At 36.5% G+C, this 24,755-nt stretch overlaps 1 protein-coding gene across 4 annotated transcripts; it reads right to left on the bottom strand.

Moving 5' to 3' along the window:
• Positions 1 to 2,534: 2,534 nt before the first annotated feature.
• Positions 2,535 to 24,498, bottom strand: LOC117335693 (thymidylate synthase-like). 4 transcript variants are annotated; one of them, XM_033895852.1, is made up of 9 exons: positions 24,433 to 24,498; positions 13,981 to 14,149; positions 10,994 to 11,121; positions 10,601 to 10,777; positions 7,735 to 7,905; positions 7,019 to 7,119; positions 6,431 to 6,505; positions 5,969 to 6,040; positions 2,535 to 3,663 (listed from the first exon to the last, which is right to left on the bottom strand). In XM_033895852.1, the coding sequence occupies exons 2-9, from the start codon at positions 14,073 to 14,075 to the stop codon at positions 3,526 to 3,528; spliced, it is 957 nt and encodes a 318-aa protein (XP_033751743.1). In that variant the 5' UTR covers positions 14,076 to 14,149; positions 24,433 to 24,498; the 3' UTR covers positions 2,535 to 3,525. The 4 variants fall into 4 exon arrangements, with proteins under 4 accessions (XP_033751743.1, XP_033751746.1, XP_033751744.1 ...); XM_033895855.1 differs by having other exon boundaries at positions 13,981 to 14,104; positions 24,433 to 24,483; XM_033895853.1 differs by lacking the exon at positions 24,433 to 24,498 and adding an exon at positions 18,148 to 18,276.
• Positions 24,499 to 24,755: the final 257 nt, after the last annotated feature.

The raw sequence follows: 24,755 nt of genomic DNA, 5'->3' as shown, positions 1-24,755 counted from the left end.
TGTCGTCGCTGCAGTTCATTTACATTTTACCGTGAATGATACGGGGTAAATCGGTTAGGTTATGATTTTGATTTTTTTTTTATGCAAGTGGAAATTTTCTATCTCAGCATTAAAGTAATCAACAGTCAAGCAGGATAAGTGTGGTGTTGTAGGAATATACGACACACACAACGCCAATTGACGGGTATTATGTTCAAATATGAGTCAAGAATCCACTTAGATAGCAGTTACGGCCGTAGCAGGATGTATCGTCGTGTATGACAGAGACATATATACAGATATATATGTCTCTGTGTATGAGAGAGTTTCTGAGATATCGGCGTCGTAGGACGACGTTCTCTTGGTGGTTGCAGTGTCATACTGTCATGGCTTGTGGAGGGATCATCATCATCATCATCATTCTTTATTCCTAAAAATTTGAGAGAACAAAAGGAAGAAAAGAAAAAGAAGTTAAATTGAAATGGACATAATTACATTGAATTATAACGTTAACTGCACATCGTGATTAAGAATCACATCTGATCTGTTCCATTTGACTCATTCTGAGTAACATATCTTATTTCACATCACTTAGGCGCGGAAGTAAATTTCAGCTGCTTTCTTTAGTAGGTACGCACAGTCTTTGGTAAACTCTTCAGTTAAAACATCACTGTCAAATTCAAAGTCTGAGATTTTCCCTTTGAATATTGTCTGAAGCAGGAGCTCTTCTGACAGATTAGTGATTATCAGATAAGGCTGCACTCTATAATAATCAACCACTTTTGTTAAAAATGTATCCCTTAGCATAAAGGTATTGGTACAGTCTGTAACAAAATGTCTTATAGTGTCATTAAACGGTTTTCTACACAGCTTACATATAGCATATTTTTCCACAGGAACACACGTGAGCATTTTGCATATATATAACACTGTTCTTTTGTCGATACCAGATGTTTTAAAGAGGCTTACCCGCAGACGGACCGGTAAACGGCACATCTCCGATCACTAAATAAACTTCAGTACACGTTTCTATGTGACAAAATTAGAGGCTTTCCGACTTTATTTCTTGAAAACAATTACAGAATATGTATTTAAAAGACGTTTTAAAACTCAACCTGAGAGGGAAATGTATGGAATATAACGGCAAATCTTCTTTGTAAATCGCCGCTGCCTTTGAAGTTATCACTGTGCGGCACTGTGCACGTGCTTGTTTCTTTGATGTGTCAATCAAATTAGACTCCACTTTATAGCGGGGACTTATTGCGGGTTGCGATTAAATAAATAATATTTAAAAAATGAGGTTTTAATATCACTTTTCAGCTTTTTATAAGGAAAATAAAATGAAAAACTCAACAATTCCAACAATCTGTCATGTGTAAAAAATCTTTATCTATTTGCCAATTTTTCTGAACTCTCTGCGGGCAAGCCTCTTTAAGCTTCCAGTTCTTATGTGCTTTTACTTGATAAAATATTTTGAAATGAAAATACATATAATCTTACTTACTACATACTTTAAAACTGTCTTCTAGTAAATCCCAAGTTGTAGATGCTCAAGAAAAGATACATCAATGAATTAGTATTCTTTGCTCATTTTCACAGTTGATTGTTGTTAATGCCATTTTAGGAGATACACACTTAATATTATAATTATCTTGATTCAGTTTGAAAGAATGATTTTAGGAATGATGCTTAATGTTCCCAAAGCCATTGCAGTGCTACTGTATTAATCCAACACTAAGCCAACTTGAGGACCAACATCATGTTGAAAGTCAAGAGACAATGAAAGACATTTGTTAGCAATTCTTTGATATATGGGAATGTTTAATAACTGCCATGAGCTGCTGTTGGATAAATTCGGTAGAAGTTTGTACAGTGAACACATGTTTAAAGTGCCAGTCCCCTGATCTGTATGTGATTGTGGTGACGTAGTTGACATGTTTATATAGGACCTATCCGGCATGTTGTTAATGCTGGTTGAATCGTCTTCGTGTTGTACAGTTTATATTGGACCATGAGACTTTATTAATGAAGGATGAAATGTGGCATGCTGAATGAATGACATAAGAATGAAAAATAAACCATAATGACAATAGCCTTTTCTTTGACCATTTCTTTCATAGATTTAAGGCTATTCCAGTAAATATCTGCCCAACAGGAGGACACCAGGTTTATCCATGTAAGCGATTTAATTGAAACAGTACTAAGTCACATTTTCTACAGCACTTCCCATGCATAGTTTGTCCTCCCGTTGGATATATATTCTACTTGGGTAGCCCTTAGAAATATTTGGAATGTTTTTAATTATCTTTAACTAGTTATAGTGCACATACTGACGTAGCAGGTATCTTTGATAGCTGCACCTAGGCAAATAATAACTTGTATAAAATGCAGTTACCACTGCACAATTGAACAAACACTGACTGCAGTAAATATTTGATTTAAGTTTATATATAAATGCCAAATGATACAGGGCAGGAAAAAGTATCCATCTCTGGATTAATACCATTTGCATGCTATTGATGATTGTTTGAAAAAAAGAAACCAAATAATCTGTATGTAAATGTGTTTTAAATTTTTATTGGGAAACATAAATGACCTTTATAAGATCTAGGATATTTCCTCATTTTTACCCCTTTTCTCTCAATGATTTGAAAACAAGCAGAATCTGAATATTAAATCTGAGGAAGGTCCATCAAGAATTTTAACAGAAATAGTGGTAACAAGCTGTAATCAGTACTTGAAACAAAGAAATGGAAATAACAATCTTCAACTGTTAAAATCCAAGGTGGTCACATGTTGGTCAATTTGTTTATTTGATCAATTTACAACCAGGGACTACCGGAATCCTAAATGTAATTTGAGAAATTTCTATTCCGAACATTTGGAGGAATAATGCTTCAAATTTTAATTATCAAAATCCAAGATAGTAGCCCGTCAGCTACCGACCTTATTTGATCAATCTAATATTTGATAATGCACAACTAGGGAGTTGGGGGAACCTTTACATACAAAATTTAAGGATTATGCCAGTGTTTTGAGAAATAGCAGTAAAAAGAAATTCAACTGCCAAAATTCAACATGTTCTCCGCTCGCCCAGTTTAAATGAACATGCACAACAAGGGTTCAAAGGGAACCTACATATGAAATTTGAGAAAGGTCCTTCAGGTACTTTCTTAGAAATAGCGATAACACAGATTGTTTACGGGTGGATAGATGACAAACCAGTCAAAGGGCGATTTGTAGAGCCCAACATCTGATGACAGTACAAAATGGGCTATTAATATAAAACACACAAGTTATATATATATTTAAATATGTAAGTGTACAGTTTTAGATCATAAAGATATTGTATTTGCTGAGCACAAAGGATAGCTGCACTTGTGCTTGTCGGAACCTATTTTGTGTTTGGGTTGGTAGGTTGGGAATGTTGTTTTACAACAGCACCAACAAGAATTTGAATTTCACTTGATCCAGGTATTTTCAAATGAAGACCTTTTGAAACAGCATACTAAATTGCACTTTTCTGTATAAAAGAGTCGGTCCCAATTACACGGCCATCTCCATAGTAATTTTTGGGTGAGGTTTATAGTCCACAATCTCAAAGTCTTCGAATTTGAAATCATCAATGTCTTCAACTTTCCTTTTAATCACAAGTTTTGGGAATGGTTTGGGCTCCCTTGCCAGCTGAAAAGGAAAACATTTCATTTAAAGTTTTCATTATACAACCTTGATTCAATAGCTTAACTATTCTTTATCTTACTGACGTTGAACCCTATCTGCGGATGATGAAAGTTCGCTTATAACATAGGCTGGGCTTCAGGGCTATTCCATTAAAACATCTACCCGACCCCAGGACTCCAGGATGAATCACTTCTGTCCAGGGTTGGGTTTCCTGTTACTTCTATTATATATAAAGGACATTATTCAAATAAATTCTATCAATGGGCTTGATCATGGTGGTACAAAAATGCAATTTAACTTGATTGGCTGAATGACAAAAGGGATACACTATCAATATCTTTGTTCCACCAGATATTCCCAACACTGTCAATATCTTTGTTCCACCAGACATTCCTAACACTGTCAATATCTTTGTTCCACCAGACATTCCTAACACTGCCAATATCTTTGTTCCACCAGACATTCCTAACACTGTCAATATCTTTGTTCCACCAGACATTCCTAACACTGTCAATATCTTTGTTCCACCAGATATTCCTAACACTATCAATATCTTTGTTCCACCAGACATTCCTAACACTGTCAATATCTTTGTTCCACCAGATATTCCTAATACTGTCAATATCTTTGTTCCACCAGACATTCCTAACACTGTCAATATCTTTGTTCCACCAGATATTCCTAACACTGTCAATATCTGTGTTCCACCAGACATTCCTAACACTGTCAATATCTTCGTTCCACCAGACATTCCTAACACTGTCAATATCTTTGTTCCACCGGACATTCCTAACACTGTCAATATCATTGTTCCACCAGACATTCCTAATACTAAACTGTCAATATCTTTGTTCCACCAGACATTCCTAACACTGTCAATATCTAAGTTCCACCAGACATTCCTAACACTGTCAATATCTTTGTTCCACCAGACATTCCTAACACTGTCAATATCTTTGTTCTACCAGACATTCCTAACACTGTCAATATCTTTGTTCCACCGGACATTCCTAACACTGTCAATATCATTGTTCCACCAAACATTCCTAATACTTAACTGTCAATATCTTTGTTCCACCAGACATTCCTAATACTGTCAATATCTAAGTTCCACCAGACATTCCTAACACTGTCAATATCTTTGTTCCACCAGACATTCCTAACACTGTCAATATCTTTGTTCTACCAGACATTCCTAATACTGTCAATATCTTTGTTCCACCAGACATTCCTAACACTGTCAATATCTAAGTTCCACCAGACATTCCTAACACTGCCAATATCATTATTCCACCAGACATTCCTAACACTGTCAATATCTTTGTTCCACCAGACATTCCTAACACTATCAATATCTTTGTTCCACCAGATATTCCTAACACTGTCAATATCTGTGTTCCACCAGACATTCCTAACACTGTCAATATCTTCGTTCCACCAGACATTCCTAACACTGTCAATATCTTCGTTCCACCGGACATTCCTAACACTGTCAATATCATTGTTCCACCAGACATTCCTAACACTGCCAATATCCTTGTTCCACCAGACATTCCTAGCACTGTCAATATCTTTGTTCCACCAGACATTCCTAACACTATCAATATCTTTGTTCCACCAGACATTCCTAACACTGTCAATATCTTTGTTCCACCAGACATTCCTAACACTGTCAATATCTTTGTTCCACCAGACATTCCTAATACTGTCAATATCTTTGTTCCACCAGATCTTCCTAACACTGTCAATATCATCGTTCCACCAGATATTCCTAACACTGTCAATATCTTTGTTCCACCGGACATTCCTAACACTGTCAATATCTTTGTTCCACCGGACATTCCTATATCTGTTGCGATTTCGATCAATGTGCATATGTGTGAATACAAAATCATGTGTTTTCATTTTGCGGTATTGTCAACATTTAATTTGAACTCCGCCTACTTCAAGTACAGCCAATCACTGCCACTGTAACACGAGTGAGATGCAGATTTCTGATTGAGTACGTTCAATACAATAAACACTTATCAAGGTTGTGAAGTACATTCTTCCTCCACAGATAGGGTTCAATGGCAGTAAAATTGTCCCAATAATACTATATTTTATAACAGTTGTGCCTCTTATATGTTTGACTACTTTGTAAAAATTCTGTTCTTAAGAATAGACAAACACCAAAAATTATATATTAAAATGTGCTGATGATGTTCTTAACCAAGAATACTTTCAAATATATATTCACTAGAAAAGTTGACATCACACACATATTTATGTCAAGTCAGCAATTAAGGTTTAAACAACTTTAAAATACCTGTTCTTTCAATGGTTTAATATGGTTCACATATACATGAGCATCTCCCAATGTATGTACAAAATCACCAGGCTGTAAAAAAAACCAAACATACAATGTTACACTGTAAGCTTTAATGACAAAACTTCCCAGTACTTCTATATCAAACAAGGATTTACTCAAGTAAATAAGTACATTGTACATGTATGCTTCATTTCTTAAAAAAAAAAAAAATTCACTTCAAGCATGCTTATCAATATCTAAGTATCACATAATTTCCATGCTTAAATGATTTTGAGATGATAGATTTAAAAAATATTCAGCAACTACTAACAATTAATTGAAATAGAAACTCTATAGCTATACTATACCAAATCCCTTGTACAGTTGGCCCTAAATGACCCTAGTTGTCTATGGGCCGTAAAACACAAACAAACAAACTCTTTTAGCAGAGTTGTAAGTGATTAACAAATACATACAAACCTTTAGGTCAGTCACATGAGCAATCATGTAGGTCAACAAAGCGTAACTAGCAATGTTGAATGGTACTCCCAGACCCTGTAAATGACAAATAAAACATGTCAAACATGTATGACCCTGCTTCAGCTAAATTGTGAAACGTGTATACAGTATGACTCTGCTTCAGCTAAATTGTGAAACGTGTATACAGTATGACTCTGCTTCAGCTAAATTGTGAAACGTGTATACAGTATGACCCTGCTTCAGCTAAATTGTGAAACATGAATGACCCTACCTCAACTCTGTCGGATATGGATTTAAACCTAAATTTAACAAAGCATGTCTGAGAACTTCCATGTACAGTTAATATCAGTATTTTACTATCCCATTTCATTATTAATGATTGAATGACACCATGCAGAACTTCTGAACAATATTTTACGGATAAAGATATCAATGCAATATATGGCAAAGGTATCAATGCATTTTTTTTTTTATTTGATAAAAGCGTCCCACAAATCTGACATCTGATCAAGAGATCTATAGATATATGAAGTCACAGAACAAATAAATAAATAACAAACTAAGTAGTCCTTACAAAATGATGCTTACCATATCTGCTGACCGCTGATACAACTGACAAGACAGCTCTCCATTTGCAACATAGAACTGCACAAAGGCATGACATGGGGGAAGAGCCATTTTGGGTAAATCTGGAAAATAAAACACATGATACAGACATTTATAAGAACAGTAAGCTATAAAATAGTGAAAGTAAAGCTACAATACAAATCCCTATTAAAGAGCAGTCATAAATATATATTAAGTCCATTTAAAGAGACATTTTTGCAGGGTACACACACAGATCAGATCAAACCAAATGCAAAACCAGCCCCACAAACTATATACATGTGTATGAAGTATGAGACAGTATGGGGTCACCTGTCCAACAACATGGGGTTTCTCTGGGGACTCTCAGTAAGACCCCAGACCATTCCATTCGGACCAACAAGAGTGTTTTAAATAGATGTTGGTATAACTTGCTTCATGATTGTTTTGTCAATATCAAAGATGGCTGTTTCTGTTTTCCCAATCAGTCTTAAAATTCGTACAATTGGGACCAAGGGAAATATATACAGATAAAGTTTCAGATATATCCTTCCCACACATTAAGAAACAATGATAACAAACCTTGCCTGGCAAAATCCAAGACTAATTGTTTCAGAATTATCACAAAAGAGGAATTTTAAATAACTTATATACTGGCCACGATACACGTAGAACCTTTGAAACACAGCTGTGTCGTTACAGCTGCCAAAGTGTAGTACCTGGAGGGTTCCAGGCAGACATGATGATACGTCGGTCATCAGGATTGGTCTTTATTTTATGTATCACATCCTTCAGTTGGTCCACGCCTTGACCAGTGTAGTCCGCATGCATGTCCTTATACTCTGCTCCAAAGTGTCGCCATTGGAAACCATACACAGGGCCTAGATCACCTATGGAATGAGATCAACTACATCAGGACCAAAAAAAACTGTATATCCATCACCTTAACCCTTTGCCACATGTAAGCGCCTCTGGACGCCTTTACCCCTTGCCACATGTAAGCGCTTCTCGACGCCTCTGCATTATCTCCATGTAAGCGCTTCTCGACGCCTCTACGTTATCTCAATGTAAGCGCCTCTCGACGCCATGCCGGTTCGGTAAACTTAGACATGGAAAATCCCGTGATTGAGAGCGACACCTATCTGGAAATCCCTGATACTATTTTAAGAAGATATCACTGCATCGACCAATCAGATTTGTACACGTCATTCATACGAAAGTTTTTGAATAAATTAACCTAGAAAGTGTGAGTCATGAGTGTAGAAAAGTGTGACAACAACGAGGCGTGATGGCGGCTGTGGCTACGATTTTGCGCGACGTTTTTGACGACGATGATGATAATTTAGAGTTCGATGGCTTTGGACCTGAATACATTGAGTCAGATATTGATCTTAACGATGTTCTAAATGAACTGTCAACAGATAACGAGTCCGAAAATGAGGACGAACGGCGACTAGTTGTACCGCCGCCATTAGGTAATGTTGACCGAGATTTTTCGCCGATCACAGTAAATGATTTTGTTAGGGAAACGGGGCCAGTACTTCCAGAAACTTTTGATTTTGATACTGCAAGTCCCATTGATTATTTCTACCTTTTCTTCAATCAGAATCAGTTTTCCACCATAGCTCGACACATAATAACTACGCTCGCTGGCATTTGAAAAACGAAGGTAGATTTGACCCGAAATGGTCGGATACACATTCCTTCGTCGCGACATCGGATATAAAATATTCTAGGCTTAAGCCTGAACTGTTGAAATATTCTTGTGAAAACTTTGAAAATTCAGTTTGTTTCATTTGGGAGTTAATGATGAATCATTTCATGTACAGGAATTCAATGAATTATAAATTACATTGTCAAAATATTTTGAAATTTTTCTGTTCTGTTTGTATACAGCTGATTTCGTGGTTATGTGTTGTTGGTTTTATAAAGAAAATAGCACAGAATTAAAATTTAAGAAATTCTGAACATAATTGTAACTTACTAAAAATGTCTGAAACAACTATTTCACTTTCAAAATTAGGTTTAGAAAAATTAATCAAAACAAAGCTTAATTTCTCAAAAACTGCCATTGAGATGGTGTATGTATATTTCAGTCAGCGCAATAATGTTGCATTGCAACAATGTATCTTTGCACTATTGGCACAGAGTGCTGAAGTGTTATAACCTGCATGTGGCAAAGGGTTAACACTGTTGGAGAGGTAACATTGATGACAATCTCAATTCAGTTATGGTAGAGGAAAAGTTTTAACAAGAGGCCCATGGGCCTTAACGGTCACCTGAGATTTGAAATATTTCAGTTAATTTAATTTACCCTTTTTGGCCCCGCCCATCAGCCCTCAGGGGTCAGTCAGGGCCAACATATGCATATTATCAAACTTTCATCCCATGCTGAAAATGTTAACCAAGTTAGAATGAATTCCAATAGAAATCAAACAAATCAGTCAAAAATGTTATTTCCCTAAATAAACTATAGTAAAATTTAACCCCTCCCCTGGGGCAAACTTATGACCCCCGGGTCATTAAAGTAATAAATTTTAGTAGAGCACCTTAAGACCCTTCCAACTATGAAGAGTATTTGATTCTACCTTATTTCGGTCTTTAGAAGAAGATTTTTGAAATTTCAGCCAATTTGACCATTTTTAGCCCCGCCCATCAGCCCCTCCGGGTCAATCAGGGCCAACATGTGCATACCCTCAAACTGCCATCCCATGCTGATAATGTTAACCAAATTAGAATGAATTCCAATAGAAATCAAACAAATTATAGTCAAAAATGTGATTTCCCTATATAAACTATAGCAAAGTTTACCCCTTCCCCAGGGGCAAACTTGAGACCCCAGGGTCATGAAATTCACAATTTTAGTAAAACATCTTAAGACCCTTCAAACTATAAAGAGTATTTGATTCCAACTTATTTCGGTCTTGAGAAGAAGATTTTTGCAATTTCAGTCAATTTAGCCCTTTTTAGCCCCGCCCATCAGCCCCTGGGGGTCAGTCAGGGCCAACATGTGCATGCCATCAAACTGTCATCCCATGCTGATAATGTTAACCATATTAGAATGAATTCCAATAGAAATAAAACAAATAAAAGTCAAAAATGTGATTTCCCTATATAAACTATAGTAAAGTTTACCCCCTCCCCAGGGGCAAACGTGAGACCCCTGGGTCATGAAATTTACAATTTTGGTAAAGCACCTTAAGACCCTTCCATCTAAGAAGAGTGTTTGATTCCACCATATCTGAGAGTAGAGAAGAAGATTTTTGAAGTTTTAGTGAATTTGACCCTTTTTAGCCCCGCCCCTGAGGCCCCTGGGGGGTGGGGACCATATAATTTACAATTTTGATTGACCTTTAGCCATAGAAACTTCCTGCCAAATTTCATTGAATTTGGTTTAGGGGTTTTGGAGAAGAAGTCGAAAATGTAAATTGTTTACGGACGCACGACGCACGACGACGGACAAAAGGGGATTAGAATAGGTCACTTGAGACTTTGTCTCAGGTGACCTAAAAACTACTTTTAAACATCATTACAACGTATGGCTTGTGCAGCATCGGCCTGAATATAACAAGATATAATTCATACCTTCCTCGCGGTGACCCAGGCCAAGTTCACTTAGAAACTCCTTGGAACCATTAGCATCCCAGATGTGAATGTTTTTCTCCTTCAGTTTGTTTCCATTGGTACAACCCTGAATAAACCAGATCAGCTCCTCTGCAACTCCACGCCAGAATACACGTTTGGTGGTCAGTAGGGGGAAATCTTTATCAACACAAAAGGAAGATATGTATTACATTGTACATGCATAATCATAAAATGAATTAAAATAGACCTGATGTCAATAAAGAATACATGAACAATAAATTAATTACTGATTATGATTTTTTTTATTTATTACATGACTTGTTATCTGAGCTCTGTGTTCTAAACTTTCTAGTCTTGGGTTCTTATTAACAATTTAAAAAGCAGAAAATTTACCTTCTCTGAGATTGTATCTCATCTGCATGCCAAAGATTGAAAGTGTGTCGATGCCTGTTCTGTTGGATTTACGGGTCCCATTGTCCAAAATTTGTTGTATAGCATCAAGGTAGTGTTCCTCGTCATGTCTGTAATAGATCAACAAGCATATTATACTGGGTATTACTTTAGGTATTGCTGACCCCCAATAGCGTCATGTCTGTAATAGATCAACAAGCATATTATACTGATTGCTGACCGCAATAGTGACTATGGTTCTTTACACGTGTAAGTTTTATCCAAATCCTTCAAGGAATGAAGTTTCTAGAGTGCTGACAATGATGGTGACCTTTACCTAACAACCCTAAAACTCAAATGCTAGAGCACCGAGAAGGATTTTCTAAAAACAATAGTGACCTTGACATTGTCCCAACAACTGTGAAACTCAAAGATGTCCAAGATATCATAGTCCTTTATGAATGTATAAAGTTTTATCAAAGTCCCTTCAGGAATGAAGCTACAAGAATACTAACAAAAGATTTTCTAAAAATAGTAATAGTGACCTTGACCTTACAACCCTTTAACTCCAACTTGTCCAAGATATTATGATCATTTGTGATTGTGTGAAGGTTGATCTAAATCCCCAAAGAAATGAATTAAGCTGCTAGAGCACTGACAAATTTTTGAAAGGATTTTTTAACAAGACAGGGTTTTCGCCAGGCATATTTTGGGTCCGGTACACGGACCCATTCCCAATTGAAAATTGGCACATATTTTCCCAATTTCGGTCTATATTTTCCCAATTCCGGTCTGTATTTTCCCAATCGCTGTTAACATAAGACAACCTAAAAATTTGGATTTATACCAGCTTCCAGTCATTATTTTGTCAACGTTAAAATGTTACCGTGAGTCATCTTGTTGTTGTTGGTTTTGCGATTCGCGCATGCGCTTGGATAGTCTTATTGAAGTCATATCATATCTGCGTTTGAATCGCCCATTTAAAGGGAGTTTAATGCAAAGCGTTTACGTACGTTGACTCGTTCTATTTACCGAGGTCAAATCAAGTACTGGACTCGGGACGATGTCACACAATTCCAAATATTACGCACAGAAGATTTTGCTCAAAGATTCGAAAGATTTAATGAAAGTTACGAGCTTTTTCAAATGAAATACTGGTAATTCCCGATCTGAAAGTCGGGCAGCTGCTTCAAACGATCTCCAACCTGACTGATTTCACTCTTGACAAGCTTGTTAATGAGTTTAAGCACACTAAAGACAGAAAATTAAACATTCTCTGATTGATTAAAACAAATATCCTGAAAAGAGATGCTGACTTGTATTCATTTGTACAAATGTTATGAAAAGAAACAGCTAAGATTGTATAATTCATATATTTTTCCAATTTTATAATATATTCCCAAATTTGATGAAACACCGATGGTATTTTCCCAATTTGTGGAAAATGCTGATGATATTTTCCCAATTTTTGTTCAGGGACCCTTTCCCAAAATAGCTGGCAAAAACCCTGCAAGAGGCACACAGGGCATGATTTGCTCACCTAGATATTTAAGCAACCATGGTCAAATACTCTCATATCAGCTATATTACAACTATTTTCCTACTTTTTGAGCTGCCCCCTTGCTTGCTGATCACCCAACAATGGTTCGAACCAAATCCTTTTAAATTCTTAAAGAAGAAAAAGGTATTTTGTAGTTTTTTGCTATATATTTTTCCTATTGAACCCTTCCCTTGCAGCCCTATAGGGGAGCCACACCATCCATTTATATACATTGGATTGGATCCCATTTGCCCAACTAATCATTAATGCTCCAGGCCAATTATATGAATGGACTAGAAGCAACTTAAAGGATTAAACTCAGTTTCCCCAATTGGGCCCTGCCTCTCAGGCTCCAAGAGGGCCAGACCCCATTTTATACAAAATTGTTCCCCTTCACTCAAGGATGCTTCAGATCAAATATGGATCGATCTACAGATCGATCCTTTCATTCCTACAGAAGAATCTGTATTTTGAAGAATTTGCTATGTTTCCCCTATTGAACCCACCCCTCAAGTACCTGGGAGACCAGATCCTCTGTTTATAAAAACAAAATTGGTTTCCCTTCATCCAAGGATGCTTCAGGCTAAACCTTTTCATTCCTACAGAAGGATCTAAGAAGAATTTACGATATTTCCCTTATTGGACTCTGCCCCTCAGGTCCCTGGGGGCCAAAACCAGCCATTTATACAAAATTGAATCCCCTTCCCACAAGGGTGTTTCAGACCAAATTTGATTAAAATCTGCTGAGTCGTTCATGACTATTAGTGATTATTAGGAAACTGGAACTTATCAGAGATATTATGGTCCTTTATCATTGTTTGAAGTTTGATCAAAATCCCCCAAGGAATGAAGCACCTAGATACAGCACTGATGACAAACTTGTTACAATAACATACATATGTATGTATGAGACGGAGGGAGAGGAAAACTATAGTCCATCCGTTTCACCAGTACGGAACTAATAATGGCTGTATGATTAGGGAAACTGATCAAACACAGATTAGCGGAAACAACTGTTTACCAACTCAGTCTACAGATTGATATAGTGCAAACAAATAGACATATCAATTGGATTTCAATCTTGTACACCTCATCACACCTCAGCATGTATTATACGTACACCTTATTTGACACAATGGCATATACATGTACACCTCAGCATATATTATACACATGCTCTGCAGGTCATTTGACTAATTAAGGAGTTAAGGTGACAGTGTATAATTGTTTTACATACAAAATCCAATACATGTTGTGATGAAATGTATCTTATAAATACAGGACATTTGACCAATTTAAATTTAAAGTGTATTATTGATTCATATTTATTATGAAGTATAAATTAAAACTATCATCACTTAAATTCTATTCACATAAACATGAACTCAATTCTACAACCTACAACATAATTTGAGTATGATAATAAGAGGGAAATGTAACATGAAATCACCTTTTCTTTCGTGAGACACCATTAGATCCGTTAACATGATCTCCGTTAGCTTTGCCATCAGAATTTATCACATTTCCATTCACTGTTGCTGCCATTGTATGATGAGATGACAACCAGCTAAAATTCTCTGATCAATGCCTTGTAATATTTTAGAACAGGTCCCTCAACTCTGAAATGATGCAAGATCTGTATAAGTTCTCTTGTAGATATATGTCTAAAGATTTAAGATTTTTAGTCCAGTTGTTTTACCTAATAAGGATTGACAATTGCTCTAAAACAGAAAATACACCACAGCATTATTATCTATTACTCCCACAGGGTGTTCAGTAGATTTTAGAGTAGCTGGCACAATAGAAATAGTAGGTGGCACCATGTGTGTCAAAGGCACGCAGCCAACAGCGACGCCAAAGGCGGGGGGAGAGTATGAGAAGGGGCATGGCCCCCTGTCATAAGGGGGGTCTGGGAGGCCCCCCACCAGGAAAATTTTAAATCAAAGAGGCCAGATATGGGTTTTCCCACTATATAACAGTAGTTTTGGGAAATAATTTAGCAATAAAAAATGCACTTTTTACCTTTTTGCATGTACATTTTGTATATATATATGTATTGTAAAACTTCTGAGTGTACCAACTGTCGGACAAGTACATCAGGATACTCACTTGCCCGCTCGGACCAGTGATTTTTAGCAGAAACAATGTTTTTAGAAATGGCAAAAAAGATTAAAATGTCTTTCTTAGTTATTTTGAACACTGTGCTCCCATTACTAGTCACTTACCAGACTGAGGTAGTAATCAAATTTTCTATGTTTGGTAAAAGTGACCTTGACCTTCGACCTTTGGATCTGAAAAGCAATCCCAAGCAAGCACTTTTGGTCAGGAAGATATGTATGAAGTTTGGTTTGATCAGATGAAGGAAACTTGAGTTATCGCACAGAAACAAATTATCTATATTTAGTAAAAGTGACTTTGACCTTTGACCTTCAAACCTGAAAAACAATCCCAAGCAAGTGCTTGAAGTAAGGAAGATCTGCATGAAGTGATCAGCTCAAGGGAACTGGAGTTATTGCACGAAAACCTCTGAGTACGAACATATATAGTCTGTGCTCACGCTATCGATCGCATTTTGCGCACTTCGCGAAATGTAATCACTAATTGCGAAAATATAATTAAGGATTTTCGCAACTTTAACCTAAGACATAATATAAATATATATAGACTGCATAAATATCCCCCTGTCTTCAATCTTTAATTCAACCACTTACGTTTTCACTAATTACGATGTCATTGCATCTAACTTATCCTGTGATCGAACTACATGATTAGCACATGTCATGTATGTTACGGAAACGGAAGTACTTAAATAAATCTGAATCATTTGAGCGTTTGTTTGATGGGCAATGCTTTGTAAAGCGTTTAGATAACTTGGGCAAAAACATGGCAGCTGTGACCCTATGGCAGACAGGGCTCGACAATTACGCTTGTCCGACTTGTCCGTACCAGTACAAATCTCTGTCGGACAAGTACATCAGGATACTCACTTGCCCGCTCGGACCAGTGATTTTTAGCAGAAACTATGTTTTTAGAAATGGCAAAAAAGATTAAAATGTCTTTCTTACAAAATTCAAGAGTTGTTCATTTCGTTTTTCAATAAAATGTGACTTCAAAGAGATCGATTGAACTATGATGGCCACATTCTGGATTCACGGAGGTAAGCTATTGGTATGTTATGTAAAAACCCAGATGTGTTCCGAATATAATAACCTGAATCGCTGTTGCGTTTGTATCAAAGAGTTTGCGGTAAACCCAGATATGTTCCGAACATGAAAATCTGAATCGCTGTTGCATTTGTATTTAAGAGATCGCCCTATATATAAGCATTTACATGACAAAGATTGATCTGACTGTTTATATTGGAAACACGCTGACAGGTGTAATATGCATTGACGAAATTTGGGTTCAGCGTTGCAGGAAACTCAGTTAACTTAATTTATTTCATTATTATAATATGATTATCATAATGGCAAACATTTTTCTGCTAGTTAGTGGGAAAAGTTTGGACAAGTACATTTGGCTGTCGGACAAGTAGATTTTAGAATCACTTGCCCAAACGGACAAGTGTGAAAAAATGATATTGTAGAGCCCTGGCAGACGAATGTTCTGCCTGTGCCGCAAGCTTACATTGCTCTAAAAACAAAATGACAACTGTCTGTTCAATGTTATTTCAACATTCATTGATTATATATATATATAATTGTATGTACAATATTATTTAGTATTTCACAAGTATGTATCATTCAATGTCTTGTATCACGAACATTACATAGGTACAATTCACGGTAAACTCCACGTTGTGACAGGGCTGCAAAATTATTTGTTCAGGGTGATTTATGTATGAAGCATCTAGTTGGAAATGCATCTGTTTGGAAATGCTGTGAATAGGTTATGCAGCAGATATTCTCCAAATCCAATAACTTATAATTATCACCAATATGATCTAAAGGAATAAACAGTCAATGCAATTTTCGCAAAAAATAAATAAATAAATAAATATAAAAAGTCCCGGGAACGATAAGATTAAAACATAAGTTGTGGTTTGAAAATCAAGTTTAAAATAACATTATTTCAGTGTAATCTCAAGTGTGTTCTTTTTCAATATGAAAATAATAGCAGCTAAAACACAACTGTTTTGGTGTGATACAATGCTTTTTAGTTTGTTGAATATTTTTTGTTTACACTGAGGTAATAAATGATATTTGGCAGTATTTTGTAATTTATAAATTCTTAAATAATGAACACTTTTGATGCCTGCCTTTACTAATAAAATAGTTTAACATATTGTATTAATATATATATATATATCAAACAAATATGCGTGTGCTATATTTAGTTATTAAATTCTAAGCAATAACATTGTCTTGCTAAAACCATTTCTTATTTGCTAAAGAGAAAAAAGGTATTTTAGCAACTTTTGCTAAAGGATTTTTACGCCTAGAGTGAGCAGAGATAGTGATACCTATGTTGCCTGCAACACGTCAACACTTAAAACAGATATGTACATAATTTAACATCATATCATACAGAGAATTATATTCAGCATTTTGATGTAGCTTGTAATGTGCCTTGTATGCCTGAAAATAGCTAGCTATCAGGGGTTGACACTAACTTAATTAATATATAATCACCTTGACAGACCGACGGGCTGCCAGGTTTTGAAATGGGGCAGCCAAAAGTGATGCCCCTCTTGGGGGATTTTGGAGCATTGTCCCTCCAGCCCCTTATCTCAACACTGAGAGGGGAAAAATGAATATTCTAGATGCAGTTTCCTACATTTTAGTTCATTCTGAGCAAAAAATATTACACCAAAATTTGGAAGTTAATGAAGAAAACTTTTGCTGGAAAATAAACATTTGGTCTGGACATTCTGGCAGCCCGACCAGGTTTCAGGCAGCCTGGGGCTACTGTACTTAGTGTTGATCCCTGTATAAATATTAGATCTTACACCATCAGGTTTTATTTAAACAGTTTTGAAAATGAAACTATTGAAGTAAATGAGGACAATTTTATCTGGACATTACACATTTGGCTGAAAATGTTGGCAGCTGGTCTGGATATTCTGACAGCCCAACCAGATTTCAGGCAGCCCAGGCCTAGGGCTGCTGGGCTACTGTTAGTGTCGACGTCGATCCCTGGTAGTTTGTATATATATGATAGAAGTTATAAGTATAACACAACCAAAATGATATTTAAAAGTGTGACATTTCAATGACTACACCGTCAACTTCATTTTCAATAATGTTAAATTTTATATCCCAATTGAAATTATATCATACATATTTAAGCCAAATTACCAAAAATTGCAGTTTGTGTGTGGAACCCACTCTCCAAGTCTACTGCCAAGTACTGGCAGCGAGCTCCAGGCAGCTAACTTGGGAAGTCAGTCTGCGTGTCAGTCTAATTGTCCCTTGTATACATAATTATCTGTTAAAACGGACAATAATAAGCTTTAGACAGCGACTGGTGGTGAAAGGTGTTTGTTTAATCAACCACCCAGGGCCTAGAATGCATTCATACCATACGTACCATATATATTAGGACTCAACTGTCAATATATATACACTCAATAAGCTATGTTCATGTACATGTTACACTGTAGAACGAATATTCATACCCTGCCTACACTGCTCTCCGTCCGTCGTCCAGAGCTACGTTATCGCAGCTAGTTACACTGGTAAATATACCACTCGGGTAGATCTAGAGTTATCTTCTCTTTAGGTCGATCGGTTGAGCGCAAGACTAGCAAATCATAGGTCCCAGGTTCGATCCCTAGCGGAGGCAGTGATTTAAATTAAATCAATCATGTGGTCTGGTACATTGGCGCCCATGTAGGGACCCGGTGTAAGACAAATAAACCAGAGGTCCCGGGTTTGATCCCTACCGTAGGGACTCCAGTTAAAAATTGAAAAAATTACAAAAAATTAAGAAAACTGCTTATATAGATAAAGAAAGTCATCCAAAGTCAAGAATAAATATTTTCTTGGATTGTTTGACTGTAGATTAATTACAATTTGCAATTTAATCAATGTGTTATTAACTGGGTCACGATCAACAAGGGGGATAACTCAAATATAACGAGAAGCTTTCATAGAGTATTCGTAACGGAAGGGAAATAACTCCTACAGTATAGTCTGTTTCTCTGGTGTTGAACAAATAAATTCAAAACTGTTTTTTATCGTTACTTAAGTGTTAAAAGTAAGGTCAATACAGTACATGAGGCAGCATAATATGATCAAATATGTTCGTATATCATGAGTTGTTTGTTATAAATACTTCACGCCAATTTACAACAAAAACGTTTATGTAAATACATTTTTCTGGAAAAGGCTATACCACAAAGGTAACAGTTAGTGTGATTTTATTAAAATATTAATCGCCTTTCTCCGCTGCCATTTAGAAGCTTGAAAAATTCACTTAAAATACCTTGATATATGACCTTTCATTTAGCATATAGACTTTTATCGACCACAAATATTTTCTTGTTCAAAAAAACAAAAACTCAAACGAACATACCACTCTCAGGTACGGGATATTGGCGATCAATACGTTTTATGGATGAAAGAACAAGTATTTCACTTAACCTGAGAAACGAGAAAATACCTTATAAGTCATAGATAACTGGTGACCTCCTTCCTTACTGTGACACTAAGCATCAAGGCTTATTTCAAATATACTTCAAATAACATGTGTTCGGACCAACTGTCATGGCGAATTTAGACATTACAGTTACCTCCCTTTTCACGCCATCTAGCGATAAGGCCTCAGACCACAATTAATTTCCCTCTATGTTATACCAAAGAAAAATAAAAATAAAAATATTTCAAAACATTGCAAAAAATCTAGTTTTCATATATATTGTAGAACTGTTCAATCTGAATCTGCAGTGAGCTGGAAAGTACCTCATGACCGGCATTTAAGAAAGATATTTTTATTTAAATGCCACCACCCCTCTATATTATGGGAAAATCCGGAAAATTACAAAATATCACTACTCAAACCTTATAACTCCCTGTGTCCTTCCTCACAAACAAACATGCAAATGGTGTCAAAACAAAATTCTCCCACTAGAATAGATATTGCACTACAAATATATGTTAAAATTATGAACATATCTGCAATAGCTAAGTCAGGAAAAAATATTTAGTAACATACCTGAAATTTACTTATGTACTACATTCGTGTACAACGACCCGGAAGTGTAACTGTGGTCTGAGGCCTGTATATATGTATTTTTTAGAGATACAATTTTCTGGTTATATCACCACATTTGGCATACAATAACACATGTTATTGCAAATTATTGTGAAATTTACTTCATAAATGAAAAAGTTATATCATTTTCAGTTACCCTACCCCCAACCTCTGTAAAACTCTACTCTGCCAATGAGACTTCTGAGAGACCCAATATGTAAATGGCTAATTGGGTCATCAATATTCAAGTAATATATCAACATCATATATCAAATTAAAGCTTATTCAATACTTTTCTGAAATTTATATGCTGTTTTTCAATTTTCACAAAAATGAACTTTATAAGGAATTTTTAATAATCCATGTAAAAAAATACACTTTTCAACACAATTTTTTTCAGTAAAAATGAAACAGTTTTTTTTTCAAAAATCACAGCCTGTCTAACTTTATACCACTGTATACAGGAAGTTTCCCCCTATAAAATGAGTGTAATTGAAACTTTATAGCCCAATTAATTAATTAGTAAACACATGCCAAACACACCCAGGTAGGCAGGTACCCTCTCTTCATTGGTCAGCACCGGGGGGATTTGGGTATGAGATATCCCCTTCCTGTGGGCTTGTAATCCTTATTAAGTGGTGTATATATTTAGACCATATGTGTTTTATGTAAGTTCAGGTAAAATAAAGGGTTTTGGATATATAGGGGTCAATTTTAGAGGGATATTTGGCCTGACAGCACCATGAAAGGGAGGAAGAAAAGACTAAAATCTGCTTTCCAGTATGGTAACACACCACATAATAAGGGTAAAACAACTGCAGGACATGGGGTAAGTAAGGTTTTAACTAAAAACGAATCAGGCACCTGGAAACGATTGAGTCCCAATGTCTTTTCTTTAGTTACAGTAACGCGCCCTGGTAGCAACTTTCCCAGCACTTCTGACACCGAAGGTAACCCTGGTAATGTGAAACTCCTTAGGCCCAGAAAAACCAAAGCGACTGATCTAGAGGCTTTAGACCTACATGAAAACATGAATAAAAAGCCTAGATTACAAACTCGTATCAGAAATCAGGGTAATCGATTAATAAATACAGAGAAAATTGGAGACCTCATGCAAATTATCTCCTCACACAGGTGTGACAACCCAGATGTTGATATTTACAATGAGATCAAAATAGGAGTAACATGTAAATTTCAAGTCTCATGTAAAACATGTGGTTGGGTGTCTGATACACATAAGATGTACAATGAAGTTCAATCCCCAAAAAGGGGACCAAACCCTGCAGTACCAAATCTGACAATGCACGCTGGCCTCCAAGAAACACCTATGGGGCCAGCAGGTGCACGGCGTTTGTTTAATTCAATGAACTTGGTTCCCCCCTGCCGTAGTGGTATGCAGAGAAATGCTAATATGGTGGGGGAGAAAATAATATCACTAAATAAAGAGGATATGGCTAATAAAGCAAAAGAGGTAAGGGAGATATGCGAGTTGAGGGGAGACCCCAACATGGTTAACGTACAAGTTGACGGAAGATACAATAGGTCAACAATAACCTGCCGTAACAAGCCTGGTACAAGTGCTGTACAATTAGCACTAATAGCGCGTGAGGACATTACAGACAAAAATTATATCTTGGGAATAGCCGTCCAATCACAGATATGCTGGAAGGGTAAATGGTTACGGCTCAAAGGGTTTGATGCTAAATGTCCTGGTGGCCACATTGACTGTAGTGCTACAATAGGGGAGGGGACACCGCTATCCGAGTTCGAAGCTGCTAAGCTTGTGGGTGAGCAATTGTACCAACAGGATCTTATTGTACGGTACGCAACATCTGATGGAGACGCGAGATCTGTCGCAGGTCTAGATGCGGCATATAAAAACTTTATACCCATGTGGAAAGTCCAACGTCTAGCTGATCCCACCCATTTAGGACAAGCTCAATTTAGAAAATGTATACGAGCACATTTCAGCTCAGACATGTTCCCCGGAATGAGCACTAGAGAGGGAAAAACTGAATCACAAAAAGTTCTGAGCAGGGACATAAAAGCTCGATGTAGTTTGATTTGTAAAGAGCTCACAAAAGATTGTACCGGGGAAACCAAAATTATGCGTGAAAAACTACCCCATGTGCTAGATGCTACCCTCAGGTGCTACAGTGGGGATTGTTCCCGGTGCAAAAGATACTCCTATGTGTGCAATGGTGGAGTTGGTAGTGGTACTTGGTGGAACAGGTCCATATTCCTGTCTAAACATAAACTATTTAGCTTGAACCCAGATGAAAATGACAAACAGCTATTGCTCGAGATACTGAAAATGAAATTAACAGATGAATGTATCACAGGAATGTCTCTTGGAGCAAATACCCAAAGATGCGAGGCTTTTTTCAGGCTGCTTAACAGCCGCTTACCAAAAAATGTGCTATATAGCAAGAATATGAATGCACGATTCAATGGAGCTGTCCACACAGCAAATAATGGGGTGGGAAATTCCCTCATGAAAAAAATGGAGTGCCTCGGTGCAGCAGTAGCACCTGAAGTGAGGCGCTCTCTGCGACAAATGCAGTCAGAGCAAAATTACCACCAAGAGTACCAAAAAACCCCAGCTTTTAAGAAAAGGACTCTAGAACTGAAAGCAGAAGCTATTCAGAGGCACATTAAAAATAAGGGAGCTAGATCTGATTATAAAAAGGGACAGCTTGACACATATCCTGACCTCAGCACCAGTAGACTGAGCTCCAACAATGATGAACACAACTATCACAAATAGTTATATATAAATATATATGTGTGTAAATAAAATGAAATCATCAAAAACATTAAAAAAACAAAATAAAACAAAAACAAAACAAAAACCAATAGAAATAACCATGATTGAGATGTATGAGATGAGCCGAGCTTGAGCCGTGCTCTGTGCAAAATGTACATAAAATGTTGATGCATATATTTCAGATAATGTACCTGTATATATTCTAATAAACAATCTGGATATTCCCCATGTCCTGTGCAATTATTACAGTTTTTACAATGAATTCTGTTGTTGTTAATAACATGTGGCTCCAAACTGATATGGTCAACAGTTGTGCATAAATTATTATGACACAGGTGTGATGCATCAAAGTGTGCAGGTAATTCTAAAACTTCCTTATCCAGCATAACACAGAAACGGTGTGCGGTAACCGTTTTCCAGACACCTGTGTCCGGGTGCCGGTATCTTACAATGCCATATTTTTTGTTGTTAGACAGTGGTCCCATCCATACCCTGCACCTGCTGTTCGCAGAAATCACAGATTTCTGGGTTACCATTTCCCTATATTTCACAAGAAAATTTTCCATTTTCCTGTATCTAATTAAATTTTAGATGTTCATGAAAGTGAAAGTACGTATACTGAAGTAAACATGTGCTTTGCTGACAACCCGGCTCAATATATAAGACTTTATCAAATTTTAACATGAAATTTTGCTAAAATCATAGAAAAAGTGATGTAATAAGACAAATAAAATATAAATTCATTCATAATTTACACTGACACCTAGTACAAACCTTCAACTTCAATATCCCAGCCTGTCAAATGTCTACTTCAAACGTGCCGACTACAGCGGAAGTTTTAGACGGGGTATAACTCTAGCCTATGCAGGCCTCAGACCACAATTAATTTCCCTCTATGTTATACCAAAGAAAAATAAAAATAAAAATATTTCAAAACATTGCAAAAAATCTAGTTTTCATATATATTGTAGAACTGTTCAATCTGAATCTGCAGTGAGCTGGAAAGTACCTCATGACCGGCATTTAAGAAAGATATTTTTATTTAAATGCCACCACCCCTCTATATTATGGGAAAATCCGGAAAATTACAAAATATCACTACTCAAACCTTATAACTCCCTGTGTCCTTCCTCACAAACAAACATGCAAATGGTGTCAAAACAAAATTCTCCCACTAGAATAGATATTGCACTACAAATATATGTTAAAATTATGAACATATCTGCAATAGCTAAGTCAGGAAAAAATATTTAGTAACATACCTGAAATTTACTTATGTACTACATTCGTGTACAACGACCCGGAAGTGTAACTGTGGTCTGAGGCCATAACTGAAGTCCCTATTAACCACTCTCAGTCTCATGTACGGGATATTGGCGATCAATACGTTTTACGGATGAAAGAACAAGTATTTCACTTAACCTGAGAAACGAGAAAATACCTTATAAGTCATAGATAACTGGTGACCTCCTTCCTTACTGTGACACTAAGCATCAAGGCTTATTTCTGATATACTTCAAATAACATGTGCTCGGACCAACTGTCATGGCGAATTTAGACATTACAGTTACCTCCCTTTTCACGCCATCTAGCGATAACTGAAGTCCCTACCAGAGGTCCCGGGTTTGATCCCTACCGGAGGCAGTGATCTAAATTTAATTTATCATGCCGCGCTCAGTTACATTAAACCGGTCCCATTACCAAATGTGAAGCAAGTCATAGTCCTATCATTGCTTTCTCCGCCTTATTTCTCGGATTAAAAAAAAACCCGTATGATTCTGGTATGATTCTGGTAAATAACGAGGATAATTTCAACTTATTGATTGCTGATCATGACCTACCGTTATATATATATATATATGAATGTAGGACATATGATCTCTAAACCAGAGGTCCGAGTTACATAGATTAGCATCGTCAATAAACACTACCACTACTTACCTTAATGTTTTTGTTTACAATAGTCGATACGGGCGTTTTTCCTTTGTTATTCCCGCGCATTTTAAGGAGAAACTAATAAAGAACATGAAGACGGAAACGAACCCTGCGGGAACATTTCGTGTCGACACAACGACAAATTTGTTCTGTAGTAGGCCTAACTGTAACTTCGACATTGGAAGAGTAGTGAAACACGAGCTCGTTCGAATTTTTTGTATACTTATTTTGAAGTTAAACTGTAGGAACGCCATTCTATCATAAAATACTCAAAATAAATCTCTTTACCTTCAGGTCAAATAACTGTTGACATTATGTGATTTTATCCT

This window comes from Pecten maximus, chromosome 10, assembly GCF_902652985.1.
Source record: "Pecten maximus chromosome 10, xPecMax1.1, whole genome shotgun sequence".
Classification (NCBI taxonomy): Eukaryota; Metazoa; Mollusca; class Bivalvia; order Pectinida; family Pectinidae; genus Pecten; species Pecten maximus.
This window is presented reverse-complemented; position numbering and strand designations above follow the sequence as displayed.

Coding starts and splice junctions, on each gene's coding strand:
- LOC117335693 (XM_033895852.1), bottom strand. CDS start 14,075: ATGGCAGCAACAGTGAATGGAAATGTGATAAATTCTGATGGCAAAGCT. Junction 7,906..10,600: donor CCTGGGTCACCGCGAGGAAG/GTATGAATTATA, acceptor CTCATTCCATAG/GTGATCTAGGCCCTGTGTAT. Junction 6,506..7,018: donor ATCAGCGGTCAGCAGATATG/GTAAGCATCATT, acceptor TGTCATTTACAG/GGTCTGGGAGTACCATTCAA.